The 17953-nt window shown below is 42.5% G+C and overlaps 1 protein-coding gene across 1 annotated transcript in view; it reads left to right on the forward strand.

The window, feature by feature from the left end:
* The window catches only part of PAPPA2 (pappalysin 2), a 209485-nt gene extending 192335 nt beyond the window's left edge, over positions 1–17150 (forward strand). The window contains exons 22-23 of the mRNA XM_044301283.1: positions 14562–14660; positions 16546–17150. Coding sequence (XP_044157218.1) covers positions 14562–14660; positions 16546–16692 — 246 coding nt within the window. The 3' untranslated portion in view covers positions 16693–17150. The remainder of the gene's footprint in view (positions 1–14561; positions 14661–16545) is intronic.
* The last annotated feature ends 803 nt before the right edge of the window (positions 17151–17953 follow it).

Here is a 17953-nt window from a genome sequence, read left to right on the forward strand (position 1 = left end):
CATCAAATCAATATAAATCCATAAAACATTAAAACAATGGAGCATAGGGCCCTCTATAGAGCCTCCTATCCTTGGTTCAAAGAAACCTCTATAGACCTTCGGATTCTTAATTCCTGCACAAAGAAAGGCTCCTACTATGTGGAGCATATATCGTGCTCATATATTGTGCAGTCTCTGTTACGTTTATATCAATTCCACATGGATCACGATCATTGTGTAGTGCACCAACTTTTTTGTAGATATATATGCGTATAGCACTATTTGAAACTTTGGCTTGTTGTCCTCACATACCGTCCTTTATAATTGAACGAACTGTAGTTAAGAGCTCTGGTTAAAGTTGCTCTAGTTGAATAAACTATAGTTCGGACCGTTCATACGAGATGTAGACAGTGCTCCGAACTATAGTTTATTCTACTAGAGCTCCTTTAACCAGAGCTCTTAACTACAGGTTGTTCAATTACGGTATGTGAGGACTGAACATTTTCCTCTCCAATCGGACGCAGTGGCCCCTTGTTTTTTGAGCGCATTTTACATGGAACAGCTTTTCACTGTATTTTTTGCATGGCCAATTTATATATTCGTATAGGTTAATCATGTCCCCCCTTGGACATCTCTTCTCAAGACTAAATAAATTAAATTCTTTTAATCTTTCTTCATAACTAAGACCCTCTATTCCCCTTATCAGTTTAGTCGCTCTCCTCTGTACTTTTTCCAGCTGTAGTGTGTCCTTCCTATGGACTGGTGCCCAGAACTGAACTGCATATTCCAGATGAGGCCGCCCCAACGCTTTGTAAAGTAGTAATATTACATCCCTGCCCCGCGAGTCCATGCCTCGTTTAATGCATGACAATATCCTAGTGGCCTTAGAAGCAGCTGATTGACATTGTATACTATAATTGAATCTACCATCTACAAAGACACCAAAATCCTTCTCTATAAGTGACTCTCCAAGTGTTACTAGAGATTGTTTTTATTGCATGTAAACAAAGAGCCAGAAAAGAACCAGGGAAATTAGGAAAAATATATATTTTTTTTGCATAAAACTTGCTTAGCTCAGTTATATATCAGATTTTCAGTGCTATATTATTTTTTTTCATAACTCGGACAACCCCTTTAACCCCTTCAGCTGCAAAGCTCTGCAGGCAGGGACAATTCTGGGCACTGGAGCTGATCTACTAGAGAGAGCATTACACAAGAAGGTAAGGGGAAGATCCTGTGTGTATTAGCAGTGTCATTATACAGCTGGGACATGTAGTCCTACACATACAACATGCTGCAGAGTCTCCCAGCACTCAGGGCAGCTCTTGTATTCACTCCCTTAGCAGTGTCATTATACAGCTGGGACTTGTAGTCCTACACATACAACATGCTGCAGAGTATCCCAGCAGGCAGACATGTCACTCAGGGCAGCACTTGTATTCACTCCCTTAGCAGAGCGGGGGGGGGGGGGGGGGGCAGAGATTGTTTTTATTGCATATAAACAAAGAGCCAGAAAAGAACCAGGGAAATTGGGATGCGCTGCATTAAGGTGCAGCGCATCCCAACCGTAGAGACTGTAACCGACCGAGAAGTCGGCCCAGTTCTCCATGAACCCAAACCCTTCCTTCCTGCACCAGCTTCTGAGCCACTTATTTAACTCCCTAAGATCCCGTTGTCTCTCTAGTGACGCTCGTGGCACTAGTATTATTTCTGAAAACACTACCTTGGAGGTCCTGGACTTGAGCTTCTCACCTAGTTCCCTAAAATCGTTTTTAAGGACCTTCCATCTCCTACTGAATTTGCTTTCCCCAGCCCCACCCAGCAATCTGTCAATCCGATCTGCAATATGCCTATCCAGAGCACCCGGCAGACAACACACTGTTCGGCATTCACGGTCTCTGCGATGGGTGGCACTGTCTGTCCGCCTAATAATAGAGTCCCCTACCACTAGCATCTGACTGACCTTTGCTGCACTCCTTTTCCCATCCTTCCTGCAGCGGTCATCCTCCTGGTTTCTAGGAGAAACGCCCTGCTGCAGTGTTGCTGGCCCTGGGCTTTCATCCCTAATATCAGCCAAACAGGCATGTTTACTAGGGCGTGCCAGCTCAGGCCTAGCCTCCCTAGCACTTTTCCCTCTACCCCTTCTTCCTACATTAACCCAACTGTTGATCTGATAGTCCTGATCTTTTCCTCCTTCTTCCACCTCCATTTCACTGACCACAGTCAGTTCCTGCACAGTGAGGTCTAAGCCTCTCTCCAGGTCTTATTTAGATCCAAGATCTGGGCTTCCAAATATTCAACATGATTGCATCTAGTGCAAATGTGTAAACCCTTGAAAGGCTCTTCAAGGTACGCATACATTGCACAGGGCAAAGTCCATGGAGCACATGTTTGAATAGGGATGAGCAGTAAAGAAGGAAAACAGTAAATATGAATAAGAATTAGAATTAGACCCTGTCTGCTATAGTTGGAGGACTAGCTAGAATCAAGCCAACAACACACAAGGAAATTCAAACCAAACTCTGGTTCTTTAAACTCCAGTTAATCAGCAGCCACTTGGTACAGCAAGCCTCCTGTAGAGAAAACTCTGGGAGAGTTCAGTGGTTTAATTTATAGCCCGTGGAAGCACAAGCCACTCTCCTTAACCAAGCAGAGAAAAAAACGGGGTTTAAATAGCAGTACTAAAATGCAAGTACTTACATTTCAAGGATCTCTGCTTCAAACCACCCTAAGCCACCTGCAATCATTTGTAAGAAATCACACTCAGCACCAGAAGTCTACTTAATCAGCAGCCACTTGGTACTTGCCTCATGTGAAGCAAAAACATATTCAAGTTAGTTATATAACGGACATTGGCATAAAGTCCAGACTTTTAGCTTTTATTTGAGGGTATCCACATTAAAATTGGATGAAGGGTTTAGGAGTTTCACCTCCTCTACATGTGGCACCCTGTTTTTAAAGGGACCAAAAGTAATTGGAGATTTGATTCAAAGACTGTTTCATGGGCAGGTGCGGGCAATTCCTTCATTATTTAATTCTAAATTAAGCACATAAAAGGCCTGGAGTTGATTTGAGGTGTGGTGCTTACATTTTGAAGATTTTTCTGAGAAGTAAACACGTGGTCAAAGGAGCTCTCCATGCAGGTGAAATAAGCCATCCTTCAACTGCGAAAACAGAAAAAACCTATCCGAGAAATTGCTACACTATTAGGAGTGGCAAAATCTACAGTTTGGTACATCCTGAGAAAGAAAGCACTGGTGACCTCAACAATGCAAAAAGACCACGGCGCCCAAGGAAGACAACAGTGGTGGATGATCGCAGAATAATTACCATGGTGAAGAGAAACCCCTTTACAACAGCCAACCAAGTGAACTATACTCTCCAGGATATAGGTGTATCAATATCCAAATCTACCATGAAGAGAAGACTGCATGAAAGTAAATACAGAGGGTTCACTGCACGGTCCAAGCCTCTCATAAGCCACAAGAATAAGAAGGCTAGATTGGACTTTGCTAAGAAAAATCTTAAAAAAACAGCACACTTCTGGAAAAAAATTATTTGGACAGATGAAACCAAGATCAAGCTCTACCAGAATGATAGAAATAAAAAAGTATGGCGAAGCACATGATCCATGCATACCACATCATCTGTAAAACATGGCGGAGACAGTGTGATGGCTTGGGCAATGGGCATGTATGCTGCCAGTGGCATCGGGTCCCTAGTGTCTTTTAATGATTTGACACAAGATAAAAGCAGTCGGATGAATTCTGGGGTTTTCAAAGACATACTGTGTGCTCAAATCCAGCCAAATGCAGCCAAACTGATTAGTCGGCATTTCATAATACAAATGGACAATGACCCAAAACATACAGCCAAAGCAACCCAGAAGTTTATTAAAGCAAAAAAGTGGAATAATCTTGAATGGCCAAGTCAGTTACCTGATCTGAACCCAATAGAGCATTTTACTTGTTAAAGACTAAACTTCAGACAGAAAGGCCCACAAACAAACAGCAACTGGAAAGCTCTGCAGTAAAGGCCTGGCAGAGCATTCAAAAGGAGGAAACACAGCATCTGAGTCCATGAGTTCAAGAATTTAGGCAGTCATTGCCAACAAAGGGTTTTCAACCAAGTATTAGAAATTAACATTTTATTTACAATTATTTGATTTGTCCAATTACTTTTGGGCCCCTTAAATGAAGGGATTGAGTTGAAAAAATGCTTAAGTTCCTCACATTTTTATGCAATCATTTTGTTCAACCCACTGAATTAAAGCTGAAAGTCTGAACTTCAACTGCATCTGAATTGTTTTGTTCGAGATCCATTGTGGGTAATGTACAGAACAAAATTTGAAAAAATGTTGTCTCTGTCCAAATATATATGGACCTAACTGTATAACTGCACCGCCGAACAGCAAATAATATATATTTTTTTGCCACTAATACATGCCATAAAGGGCTTTAGAACATATAACTGCACCACTGAATAGCAAATAAGCCCTTTCTTTTTACCACTTATACACGCCACAAAAGCCTTTAGAACATATAACTGCACTGCTGAACAGCAAATAATATTTTTTTTTTTGCCACTAATACACGCCAAAAAGTGCTTTAGAACATGTAACTGCACCGCTGAATGGCAAATATATATATTTTTGCCACTAATACACGCCAAAAAGGCTGTAATTTTCTCACTTCACCACACAACGGCAAATACTTTTTTTGTGTGCCACTAATACACGCCAAAAAGGGCTTTAGAACATATAACTGCACCGCTGAACGGCAAATAATATATATTTTTGTGCCACTAATACACGCCAAAAAGGACTTTTGAACGGCAAATAGGCCCTTATTTTTTTCCACTTATACATGCCACAAAAGGCTTTCGCAGTATTTTGTGCTGCACTGTGTTTTCGGTTCAGCTAAGGCAGTAAATTGCTCTGCAATATGGTATTACTGGCCCTGCTTATTTTGTTGGCCCTGCCTTATTATGTTGACATGCATTCTAACAGTTTGGACCTACTTACAAAATAGGACCACTTTTATGTTTTTCCCAGGGCCACTTTAGTTCCCAGTCTGTCCCTGACTTGCTGCATTTGTCCAAAAAAGTAAAAAAAAAACACATTAAATACTAATCTGGATTCCGTTATGGCTTTCCGTTATAAAATGGTTATAACGGAAAATAACGGAATCCATCAGATGGAAGTCAAAACGAAAGCCTTTAGAGGCATTCCGTTTTGATCCGTCTTAATATAAGTCTGTGGGGAATCCTAACGGATCCGTCTGGGTCCTGTTATGCAAGACGGAAAACAAAGTCCTGTCGACGAGATTATTTTCTCCGTTCTGCATAACGGAAACCAGATGGATCCGTTATGCTTCCCCATAGACTTCTATTAGGACGGAAAACAAAACGCAATGCCTTTTAAAGGCGTCCGTTTTGCATTCCGTCATATTAGAAGTCTATGGGCAGCATAACGGATCCATCCTTCCGTCTTATGGATTCTGTTATTTTAACCATTTTATAACGGAAAGCCGTAACGGAATCCAGAACACAGATGTGAACCCACCCTAATTATGCTTCGGTATACCATAGAAACACCTGACAAAATGTTTTAAAAACACTGAAGCAAACTTTGGCCATGACTGTACACCCTGCTGTTATTATACAATGCAGAATGGAAGTGTGTGGTTGTAACATTTTATTAAATAATTAAAGCAGTTAAAAATTCTAATTGGCTCATTATTTCTGCTACATAGTTTAATCAAGTTAATGACACTAATGTTAAAGCCGTAGGACATCCCTTTTTAGCAAGTAACTATAGGAAATACCACAATTAAAAATTGCTGGGTCTACAAGAAAATGTCTTCCTTTATAAGACACTCACATACGGATGCAATGTAGTATTATAGTAATCTCAGCCAATAATAATCCTCTCTACTAAAGACAGTTTACTGCCGTAGAAGAGAAAATTACTTTTTTTCCCCAAAAAATCATCAGCAGTTTTCCCTCGAACAATCCCCTCTAAGCCGACACATGCTCAGTCTGCTTCATTTGCATTAAATTTCTTTATAATATTTTTCATGTAGGATTTATGTTTTCTTAATTCAGACAAAATGAGATCATCGAAGAGTCTTTTGTTTTTGTGCTCTTGAAGCTGCTGAACTCCAAAAATCCTCTGTGCCGACAAAGATGAGACTTTCTGGCAGTAATACAGCTTTGAAAGTACGGAGCCATATGTCAGCTGAACTGACGGGTTTATAAGCACATGTTCTGGGATTTACTAAGTGTCAATGACTTCAGTGGCAATTTATTTCCAAATCAGGGTGTGATATCTCTCATTAGTGCCTGGTGAATCGGCTCCGTGGAGAGTGATTTACTTTTGCAAAGAGATCGAATGATCTTTGAAAAAGGAAATTAAACACAACCATCTTTTTTGAACATAAAATCTTGCAACATTTTCAGAGAATATAAATTCCCGGGAAATAGAGAATATTATGTGAGATTTAGATTGGGGGATCATTTGATTTTGACTTGTGCCATATATAATGTTTTATATTGAATTTTACGCAAGAGTAAGGGACATGTTAAAATACTTCAAATCATAATTATGGAACTTTATGTCTGGCTTCGCTCTCTGCTAAATGTCAGGTAGCCATCATGCTGGGCTGAGGTTGTCAAGTGGGACATAAGTTGCAGATGCCTGTCTAGGTAATATTGTTATTGATGGTGACTAATCAGACAACCAGCAATGCAAGTAGCAAATTCATTTATATAAAGTGCATACACGCAGGGAGATGGTCAACAAGTCAGTGCTAGGATCAAGGCTGTTGACGGAGATTGCCAGTGTTACCAGTGTCACTATCAGCCTGCTAGGTTTTGGGACTGAATTAAATCATGTTTTTACTGACCAACCATTAGAATAGTATAGGCTGCTAGGAACCTATTAAATGTGTTTCACTTGCATATAATAATGGGGTCCAGTCATTCAGCTAATTTGGACCATGTAGCCCTGCATATGAGGTCCCCAGGGGCGTAACTAGAGGTGACTGGGCCCCCCCCCCCCCCGGTGTAAACCCTGCGCCTTTGGCTAGTCACAATCTAGACCAGACTAGACTGCCATGCCATCCTTTTCCTATTATATACATACACACACACCCTATCTGTCATGTAGTGTCATTCTTTCTATCATACTGTTGTGGGGGCCATGTCAAAGTCTTAGGCCCCTTTCACACGGGCGAGTTTTCCGCGCAGGTGCAATGCGTCATGTGAACGCATTGCACCCGCACTGAATCCGGACCCATTCACTTCAATGGGGCTGTGTACATGATCAGTGATTTTCACGCATGACTTGTGCGTTGCGTAAAAATCGCAGCATGCTCTATATTCTGCGTTTTTCACGTAGCGCAGGCCCCACAGAGGTGAATGGGGCTGCTTGAAAATTGCATTGTATCCGCAAGCATTGCGGATGCAATGCGATTTTCGCGGATGTTTGCTAGGAGATGATAGGGGCCCGAACTTTATTATTTTCCCTTATAACATGGTTATAAGGGAAAATAATAGCATTCTTAATACAGAATGCTAAGTAACATGTGGCTTGAGGGGTTAAAAAATAATAATATAATTAATTATTCACCTCATCCACTTGATCACGCAGTCCGGCTCATCTTCTTTCAGGACCTGGCAGGAAAAGTACCTTTGGTGACGTCACCGCGCTCACAACGTGGTGAGCGTGGTGACGTCAGAGCAGATCCTGCTGAATGAATATAGAAATCTTCTATGTTCATTCAGCAGGACCTGCGCCGACGTCACCACGCTCACCACCAGGTTGCTAGGAGATATTGTTTGCAAACTTTTAGTTTTTTATCACGTGCATGAAAAATGCATCAAAACGCATTGCACCCGCGCAGAAAAAAACTGAACGCAATCGTAGACAAAACTGACTGAACTTGCTTGAAAAATGGTGCGAGTTTCACTGAATGCACCCTGAACGCATCTGGAGCAAACCCGTATCGTTTGTGTGAAAGGGGCCAGCCATTCCCGTATTGCGGACAGCATATGCGGATCAGCAATAAATGGGCACCCTTCCGTGTGCATTCCGCATCACGGATGCGGACCCATTCACTTCAATGGGTCCGCAAATCCAGAGATGCGGAAGGGTGCGAAACGGAATCACGGAACGGAATACTTTGTAAGCACTACGCAGGGCTTCCATTCCGCACTTCCGTTCCACCAAAAGATAGAACATGTCCTTTTTTGCAGAATTGTGCTTTCCTGGGTAATATACCCGGAGGGGTGAACATGACATCACACTACACTGTATGTACAGAACAGTATGACCCCTGCTGTAGCATAGGCGCCCATTCTATGTATTGCTGCAGGGCTGACATCGAATGTAGTCTGTCCCCATGGTCTGAGCCCCTGGTAACCAGTCGAGTAGCTAGAAATGACTGGGCCCCACAGCAAATTTTTAAATGGGCGGGCAGGCGTCATACAGTGGCATTTGATTCTTTAACATACATGTGTTTTTACTGGACTATGATGTACACGATACAAAAATGCAGTACTCCACGTTCTTGTATCCTGCACAATCCGGTAAAAAAAAAATTGATTATTTTTTATTTATTTTTTACAATGAAACTCTATGGTGAACGGATGTCACTGTCATGGCATCAGTATGAGGCATCTGAATACGTTTTTTTGTATACGTTAAACGGATGGGAAAAACGTGATGTGAACCCAGCCTTAAAGGGGGTTGTCTGGGTTCAGAGCTGAACCCGGACATCCCTCCATTTTCACCCCGGCAGCCCTCCTGACATGAGCATTGGAGTAGTTCATGCTCCGATGCTCTCCTTTGCCCTGCGCTAAATTGCACAGGGCAAAGGCATTTTTTTGGAGCTCTGGTGACGTGCCGGGGCTCTCCATGGGGCTGCCAGGAACCCCGGTGACGTCACCGGCACTGATGGGCGGGACTTGGCTCTGCCCTAGCCAGTAAAACGGCTAGGGCAGAGCTAAAGCCCGCCCCTCAGAGCCGGTGACGTCACTGAACACACTGCCGGGCGGAAATTTCCGCCTGGCAGTGTGTTATTGAAAACAAAAGAGCCTGTGCCCTGCGCGATTTAGCGCAAGGCAAAGGAGCGCATCGGAGCATAAGATGCTCCGATGCTAGCCTCAGGGGGGCTGTCTGGGTGAAAATAAGGGTATGTCCGGGTTCAGCTCTGAACCCGGACAACCCCTTTAAATGTGGGACAAAAATGTGATGTGAACTAGCGGTGCATTGTACAGTTGTGGAAAAAAACATACTCGCCTGCTCCCCGCCGCTCCGTGATCTTCCAGTCCCCATTCTGGCCTCATACTGGTGTCCCCAAGCTGCACATGGGCGCCCAGAGGAGTGTGGCATCAGATGGATAGGGGGCCTAGAGGGCAGGGCATCATATAAGTAGGGGGCCCACAGGACAGGACTGGGGGGGGGGGCTTCTGAAAGGACAGCAGATGAATGCAGCTGGGGGGGCTACATGAGATGCAGGACAGCTAGGGTTGGCAGGGATAAGCCTGGAATGTATGGGCTCCTGAGAGGGACAGGCACAGCATCTTCTTTCTGCAGCACTTCCTGTCACTATTCAGTCTCCCCTCTCCCTCCTGTTACTGCCGACTACACAGCAGTCTCTGTAGCAGAAGCTGGGCTGTACTAATAGTTAGGAGAGGGAGGGGAGACAGGATCTCCCTGTAGCGCACTGTACTGAGCCCTGGCTGCACTATTAAGCAGCCAGGCTCCTCTATTAATGGTCCGTGCTGATGGGCGGGGCTTAGCTCCCTGCTCTGCTCCGAGGACATTCTAAAGCAGCAGTGAAGTGAGTGTAGAGGGGGGTGTGGCCAGTCTGTTTACTACTGCTCCGGGCCCCTTGTCAGCCCGGGCCCCGAAGCAGCTGCTTCCCCTGCTTCCCTGGTAGGTACGCCACTGGAGGTCTCTAATGCTCTGCTTGGCAGCTTATTCTCCCTCAAAACCAGTGAATGACTTGTTCAACTGCTTCCATAGCTCTCATAGACTTTAATGGAGAAAGCCTATATGTTGCCACCACCAGATCCCTCAGCTTGCAGAATGCATGGGACCATCGTTCCTCTGAAAGGTGGGGGTCCAACGGATCAGGCATCTATGGCATATCCCATGTTCTAAGGTGGGAAAAACCCATGTAATGCTATCCATATTAGGAACTGTCATGAATTTGTATAGCCTATAGTTGGGAGTGGAATAACAAGAGCTAAGGTCAGGAAGGTAAGATCAGTCATAGTTTATTTTTGCAAAAGGCCATGTGACTTTGTAAGAGCCATTTATGCAGTTGACTATACATTTGGAAGTCACTAACAGGCAGTATGTCAGGAATCCACATGAAACACAAACTAACCGTGTGAGGCAAGAGGACTAAATCACAGGCAACTGTGGTCAGCGGTTGCCGCCTTCAGGAAGCAAATGACGCCAGTGCCGATCCTGATTGGTCCAGCGTCCATGATAGGCTGACCAGCTCCACCATCAGCAGGGCTGGTTGCTACAGAGAGAGTAACACTGGAGGCGTGGTAACGGCGTGTCCGGAACTTGTCGTGGGAACGAGGCTGGGTTAGTACATGACACTTAGCAGACACTTATGGATTATCCCATAAAAATTCCATGTGTTTAAAGTGGGAAACCCCTTTTAAGGTGGGTCTATAGTTACGTTTAGTATACTTAGAGGCCATCATTTGTATACTCTACGAAGACTTGAATGCTTTTCAAACTACTGAAACTTCTCACATTCTCCCAGAATATTTTATGTCGGCGAGTTAGCTATAATTCTCCTTTAGTACCCCACTAATTTCAATAAACACGTTTAATTGTAGAACGGGTGCTAAAAGATTTTTTGTTTGGAAATCACTGGTGTTCTAGCTGGTACAACCATATTTTTTCCATGTGTTGCCTCGAGCGCAATCAACTTTTTCCATTGCAAATGATCTTGTGTGAGCTGCATACAAATCTGATGTATTAACTTCATTAATGTTGTTTCTATTCCGATCTGTCCCTTCTAGTTGAAAACCTTTAATATCGGACTCTGTTCTGTGCAGAATACGATTTTTCAGTATTATAAATTTATAGATATTTACTGTATCTGCTGTACATATCCAAACTACACGGCCATGTTACTAGTTTATGAAGTTTTTATTGCCATTATATTATTTTATTATAGTATATGTGCACTTTTCAAGTACTTTGGCTATGCAGTCAACTGGCTATAGGCTGTGTGTCAGTATCCTATAACTCCAATCCCATGGGCAGATTATTGAGGAGGTGTATAGTTTTCTGGTAGGCACTAATGGCTTCCTTGCCCTTTGTTACTCTCAGTTTTAGGCGCTGAAAGGTTGCACTTGAGGTTTTTTCAAAGAAACAATGCCACTCATGCTATGTCAGGTTTTGCAGCTCTGCCTTTTTTAGGCTACTTTCACACTAGCGCTTGATCGGATCCGTTCTGAACGGATCCGATCATATTAATGCAGACGGAGGCTCCGTTCAGTACGGATCCGTCTGCATTAATAACTTAGAAAATTTTCTAAGTGCGAAAGATGCCTGATCGGATCCGTTCAGACTTTCAATGTAAAGTCAATGGGGGACGGATCCGCTTGAAGATTGAGCCATATGGTGACCTCTTCAAGCGGATCCGTTCCCATTGACTTACATTGTAAGTCTGGACGGATCCGCAAGCCTCCGCACGGCCAGGCGGACAGCTGAACGCTGCAAGCAGCGTTCAGCTGTCCGCCTGTCCGTGCGGAGGCGAGCGGAGCGGAGGCTGAACGCCGCCAGACTGATGCAGTCTGAGCGGATCCGCTCCATTCAGACTGCATCAGGGCTGGACGGAGGTGTTCGGGTCCGCTCGTGAGCCCCTTCAAACGGAGCTCACGAGCGGACCGAGGAACGCTAGTGTGAAACTAGCCTTAGTTGAATGGAGCTGAGCTGCAATATCAGACATATTATTGACAAGAGTGGCACTGTTTCTAGAAAAAAATAAAACAAGCCGTTTAATGCCGTTAGAGACCATATTAATCAATGTACTCTAAAAAGGGGAGGTGCACTTTAAAGGGATACAATTTTAGCAAATCTGCATGGATGAGTAAGAACCTACTGTAGATGTGTCCACCCTTACTTTTGCTAAAATTTGGTCAAGGACTCAAATTTTTCTTGAAACACATTCATTACAATATAGAGATGTGCTAGCACAGTGATGGCTAACCTCCGGCACTCCAGCTGTGGTGAAACTACGACTCCCAGCATGCTCCATTCATTTCTTTGGAGTTCTCAGAACAGCCAAGCAAGTGTGCATCTTGGGAATTGTAGTTTTACCACAGCTGGAGTGCCAGAGGTTAGCCATCACAGTGCTAGCATATCCTGGACAGGTTGCAATGCACAACACAACCACTAGGTGTCCGCACATGGACAAATATAGGATAGAGCTCTGATGACACAATATCACAAAGTCATGCTGGTTTGAAAAGATGGTCATCTCATAATATACTGAATATATATATATATCAAGACATGTCCAGCCAAGAGGAAAAGTAAGTAAGGAGAGACAGATCTGTATCATTGCCTCATGCAAGAGTTTCCTTAAAGGGGTATTCCAGCCTAAGGCATGCATTGCCCCTCTACTGGATAAGTGATAGATGCCAGGTCGGCAAGGAGTCCAACTCTGGAACCCAATTTCATTAGAACAGGCGATCCTAGTGTCCTAGCCACAAGACAACAGCCTGGAGGAGTTTGAACAGACTGACGATCATGCATGTGCCCTGTGCTCTATTTAAAGCCTATGGGACTGATTGAAAGTGCCTAGTCTTGTGGCTCAGTGGGATTGGTAAACATAGTCATACAGGTGATTGGTGTGGTGCCCAGTGGTCGACCGCCATGGAGAAAGCATTTACTGTATTACCCATCCAGTGGATAGATGATAAATATTTTAGGCTGAAATGGCCCTTTAATTAGGGAAAAAGAAATACCAATATTAGGCCTGTTTCTACCCAGCATGCTTGCCGACCAGATTTCTTTTACTTAGTAGTGCAGACAGTTGGGCCATGTATGTTTCATCCTTAATACCCCCTTTTGTAACTCCCTATAATTTGTCCTCTTTTGCTTAAAGGGCATCTTCCAGCATCAACCCTATTAAACCAGCCATAATGCCTGGTTGGGCTGACCCTTCTTATGAAAAATATATCTTTCTTCTCCTGATCCATAGCTGCCTTTTATAAATAAATTATTTTAAAATATGCAAATTAGGGATAGTTAAACCAAGTGATGAGCCTTAGCCATTGCTTATTTCTTCCTCTCTGCGTTCCCCTCCGCTTAACAGACAGGGCCAGGTATCCAAGTGGAGAAGAGAGTGTCCAGTGAAGCTGAGTGGAGGAGCTAAGGTGCAACCAGTGGCTACGGCCCACCCCTTGGTGCACTTATATCTAGTTAGAATAGTGTAAAAAAAAATATTAAATTTCCTAAGCGCATCAATGGATCAAGGGAAGAAAGGTATGATGCTTTTAATCAGCAGCACCCGCCCTATGAGGGATTATGGTTGGTTTAATTGGGTTGATCCTGCTGACAGATGCACTTTACAACTGACATGTGCCAGAAAAACTCTATTTACATACAGGTGAAACTCGAAAAGTTAGAATATCGTGCAAAGTTCATTTATTTCAGTAATGCAACTTAAAAGGTAAAACTAACATATGAGACCCATTACACGCAAAGCAAGATATTTCAGGCCTTTATTTGTTATAATTTGGATGATTATGGCTTACAGCTTATGAAACCCCAAAGTCACTAATTTGAGTTACCCTTTGCTCAGGGGGTATGGATTAATTAGCCGACTAGAGTCTGACACTTTGAGCCTAGACTATTGAACCTTTTCACAAAATACAAATTTTAAGCTGCATTACTGCAATTCCTTTTCATTTGCATTACTGAAATAAATGGACTTTTGCACGATATTCTAATTTTTGGAGTTTCACCTGTACTTATCTACAAACTATGCAACATGGTTTACGGAATATCATCTCCTATATGTTGACAAAAGCCGTTACAATTTGAGGTTTCTCTGGTATTGTCTCATTTTTGGACCAAAGACCTCTGTGAGGTCTCTGGAATACAATCTATTGTCCGCCTCTTGTTTAAACCAATGTTTTCCGCTGCAAAGTCTCCCCTTATCTCTATAAAAACAGATTGCAGCACGCAGAGCATTGGGTCTCACCGCATCCAGCATTTTACCTTCCCTTTGACAAGCAATTTGGATTTGCCTATTGTTTGTACACTATGTAAATGGCTGTGTTCAGTTCAGCATCTTCTTCTGTTACAGAAGGCGACATAACAGATGCTGAAGCTCTCACAATATCTCCCGTTTATCCACCTACACATCAGCAATGTATCTAACAGACAATGCATTTCATCTGAACAATTTTCTTCCAGCAATAGGAAAAAAAAATATTGTTCTCGCTCTACCCTTAGAGTCAAGGCTGTAAAGGTTACGTACTTTCTATTGATTTCCTTGGTGTATTGTGAGGACTGACTCTGTGTTTCTGTGTAGCCCTTTCAAGCAGATGACTGGTGTGACACAATTAATAACCGAGCGTATTGTCAGTATGACGGAGGGGACTGCTGTGCCTCCACTTTGTCCTCAAACAAGGTAAGGAAACAATTCCACTAGCAGGTCATATCCCATTCCACAATGTACCCTTTCTGTATGCACACAATTGCATCATTCTGGCGCCATCGCCATTCATCCGGTGTGAAATGGAAATCATTTTTTTCCCCGTTAGAGGTGTGAAGAATGGAGGTGGCTGCCTCTTGTGTTCCTGATATCAGCCACAGTTTTATAGTCAACAGTGTATAGAGTGAAGCCACCGTTTTTTGGGGTTGGGATGGTTTTCTGCAAATTATGTAAGTCATCCACACACCCTTAATAATGCTAATATAATACTAAGAATTCAGTGGACAAGTAAATCATCAGCAGGTTATTTTGTGCAATAAAACACCTGAATCCTGCACTTTGTTCAGCTGTTCTACGCTATATCAGCTTCATTTTACAATAATGCAACCATCATGCTAGATGGAGCTGTGTTTCATGATGAGGCTCATACAATGTTTCCGAATTGGTGGCTCATGAGCCACATGTGAGTCCCAGCCTCTTAGCCCGTGGTTCTTGCCAGAAATTTCTAGACAGTCTGTAAAAATGGCAGTATTTTTCCTGTGTCTGTGAAAAAAATAGATTTTTTTGAGGCTGGTGGTACTTGACTAGATTATTTTGGTGGTAATTATTATAATTTTACAGCTCAGAGTAAATGCTGGTAATGAGTTCTTATCAGTATATTGAGCTATAGATATGTATTACTTATAGTCTTTATCATTTATAATTGTTTTACAATTTGTCTGTAAAAAATATTGGCTGTCTCTGATTTTAGTAAAGTTGTCCACAAAAACCCTGGTTCTTGGGCTTTTTGGGTACTAAAGTGCATCAATGGCTGTAGAGACTTGCTAGGTAATATTGTTCTTTCAAAGGGATCTAGGACTTTCAGCCTATACCTGCACAAGATGGCTTACCAGTAAATTGCCTTACTATAACTGCTATACAAAAAGTTAGTGAATGGTTGTAATGAGATGAGCGAAAAAATTCTAAAAACAAATCAAATTCGAGAAAGTAATAAAAAGATAAAAACAGAGAATTACCAAGAGAGAAAATAATGGGTCCTAGGATAGCTCAAAGTTTCATGCACAAATGATTAGGCCAATTGGATCACTTTTGATTCTGGGTTGAATGGATTTGGACCTGAATCAAACCAGTTGACTGATTCAATCGAATGGAACCCTAATCACATATTTGCCGGTTCACTCATCTCTAGTTCAGTTGTAATTTTTACAGGGTGTCTGACCACATCATAGACAAAAGGAAGGTGAAGATGAGTGGGGCAGTTAAAGACCTGAGCACTGATCCTCCTAAGCAAACCAATGCAAATGATGCTCAACAGAAAATAAACCTGCCCGTCATGGTCAGGAGGCGGGGTAGGGCGAGGCTAAAGAGTGTCATCTGATTCATCTCTGTTGCAGTGCTAGTCTAGAGCAGTAAACGAGTTAATGCTAATGTTTCTGGTGGTCTAGGACAGTAAATGGGATGATGTCAGAATCAGTGGTGTTCCAGGACAGGGAAATGGGTAATGTCAACATCTCTACTAGGTCAGTGAAGTGGTTATTATAAGTATACCTGTTGGTCTTGGGCAGTGAGGAGGTTAATTCCAGTATATTAGGTGGTCTAGGGCAGTGAATAGGCTTAATGTATGGAACCTTGATGGTCTAAAACGGTGAAGGTTAATGTAAGTATTCCTACAGTTTATGGTGGATAATTCTAAGATCCATGATAGGAGGAAAGTGGAGGAGTCAATGGTGCATAGTGATGATTCAGCTTCCTGTTTTTTACCTGCACTAATCATAGAGATGAGAACAGGGAGGAGATAGAGAGGATTGTTCAGCATTATACTATATTTAGACTTACTTAGACCTATTGTTTCATGTTGCAGGGTCAAGTCATTCCTTTTGGGGCTGAGTGCGAAAAGGATGAGTGTACATGTCGTGATCCAGAAGCTGAGGAGAACAGATTTCAAAGAACTAACTGGCCAGCGCACCCTTCACCAGAGATTGGAGAGATGCCTCCATCGCCGACTTGAGAGACTTCTATAAAAAGGACAAATTTCATGGCTAACAGATGTGTCAGCTTGATTCCTATCAACAAACAGGGTCTTCACTACTAAGATATTTTAAGCAGATCATGAATCCAGATGACCTGGATAGAATATGAAAGAGGAAACAGAAGTTTGGAAACGTGTTCTCAGAATTATGGTCAAGATGTACGCACAGAAACTTTATGCTATCCTTACCTCCGTCTGTTATTTACCAAATGTAGACTGCTATTCTGGAGCACTTTTATTCATTGCATTCCATCATCTGCCCATTCAGTATAGACTGAGTTGTAATCAAAGGCAGATATCATACCGTACGTGTCTCAGTGTTTTGTCCAGTCATTTGCATGACCATCGTATGTTGTGTATATTGGATTTGTAATGGACTAGCAATTGTCAGTATCCCTGCAGTCCACAGTATTTTATAAGATTATAATATATTAATAAATACAAGGGTATTAACATATATCTGATGTTCGTAATATTTTAGTTCTTTACTATCATCTCACAATTGCATGTTAAGGAAAGTTTTTACCACTGCAGAAATTTCCTGTTTGGCAGTTTAAATTCCTGTGGTTAGCTTCTAGCAAATGTTTTTGGAAACCAGCACATGCACAGTAGGTGAACCAAACCCTGAAAAAACATAAATAACACAAATGCATTTAACCCAAAGTGTACACACAGCTACAGTATGTCTACAAAGTGTTCCCCAAAATGCTGTCATAGGTAGAGAGATCTTGCAGACAAACCACTTTTTCTTTTCCACACTCTTATCCATCTTTGGCTAGAGAACAGCTAGGTGAACATGCCTGATGTCACACACACACACACACTGAACAGGAGTGGTGTCGGGCTTAACCAGCCACACTGAAATGCCAACAGAAGAACTGCTTTCACTGCTATGGTTCCTGCCCTTGGTTCCCACAGTGACTTTCTCTCCCACTCCCTTGAGAACTACCATCTGCCTTCCAACCTTTTCAACTTGCTCATTCTACTTCAGGCAAATTAGTTTCCCTCTATTTACCCATTGAGACAGAGCTTAGCAGTTTAGAGACGTGTTGAAGGACCTTTAGAGACCGGTGTGATGTCACAATGTGGACGGAGCTCGCGTTCTGTGTGTGTGAGAGGTTAATGTTTCCCCTTTAGTCAAATACTAGGAGTTGTAGTTGTTTCCTAATTCTCACTCCTTGTAATGTCCCCTGATAGCCTATAATAACATCTTAGAAATGCTGGGAACTGTAGTTTTTTC

This window comes from Bufo gargarizans, chromosome 7 (genome assembly GCF_014858855.1).
Source record: "Bufo gargarizans isolate SCDJY-AF-19 chromosome 7, ASM1485885v1, whole genome shotgun sequence".
Taxonomy (NCBI): Eukaryota; Metazoa; Chordata; class Amphibia; order Anura; family Bufonidae; genus Bufo; species Bufo gargarizans.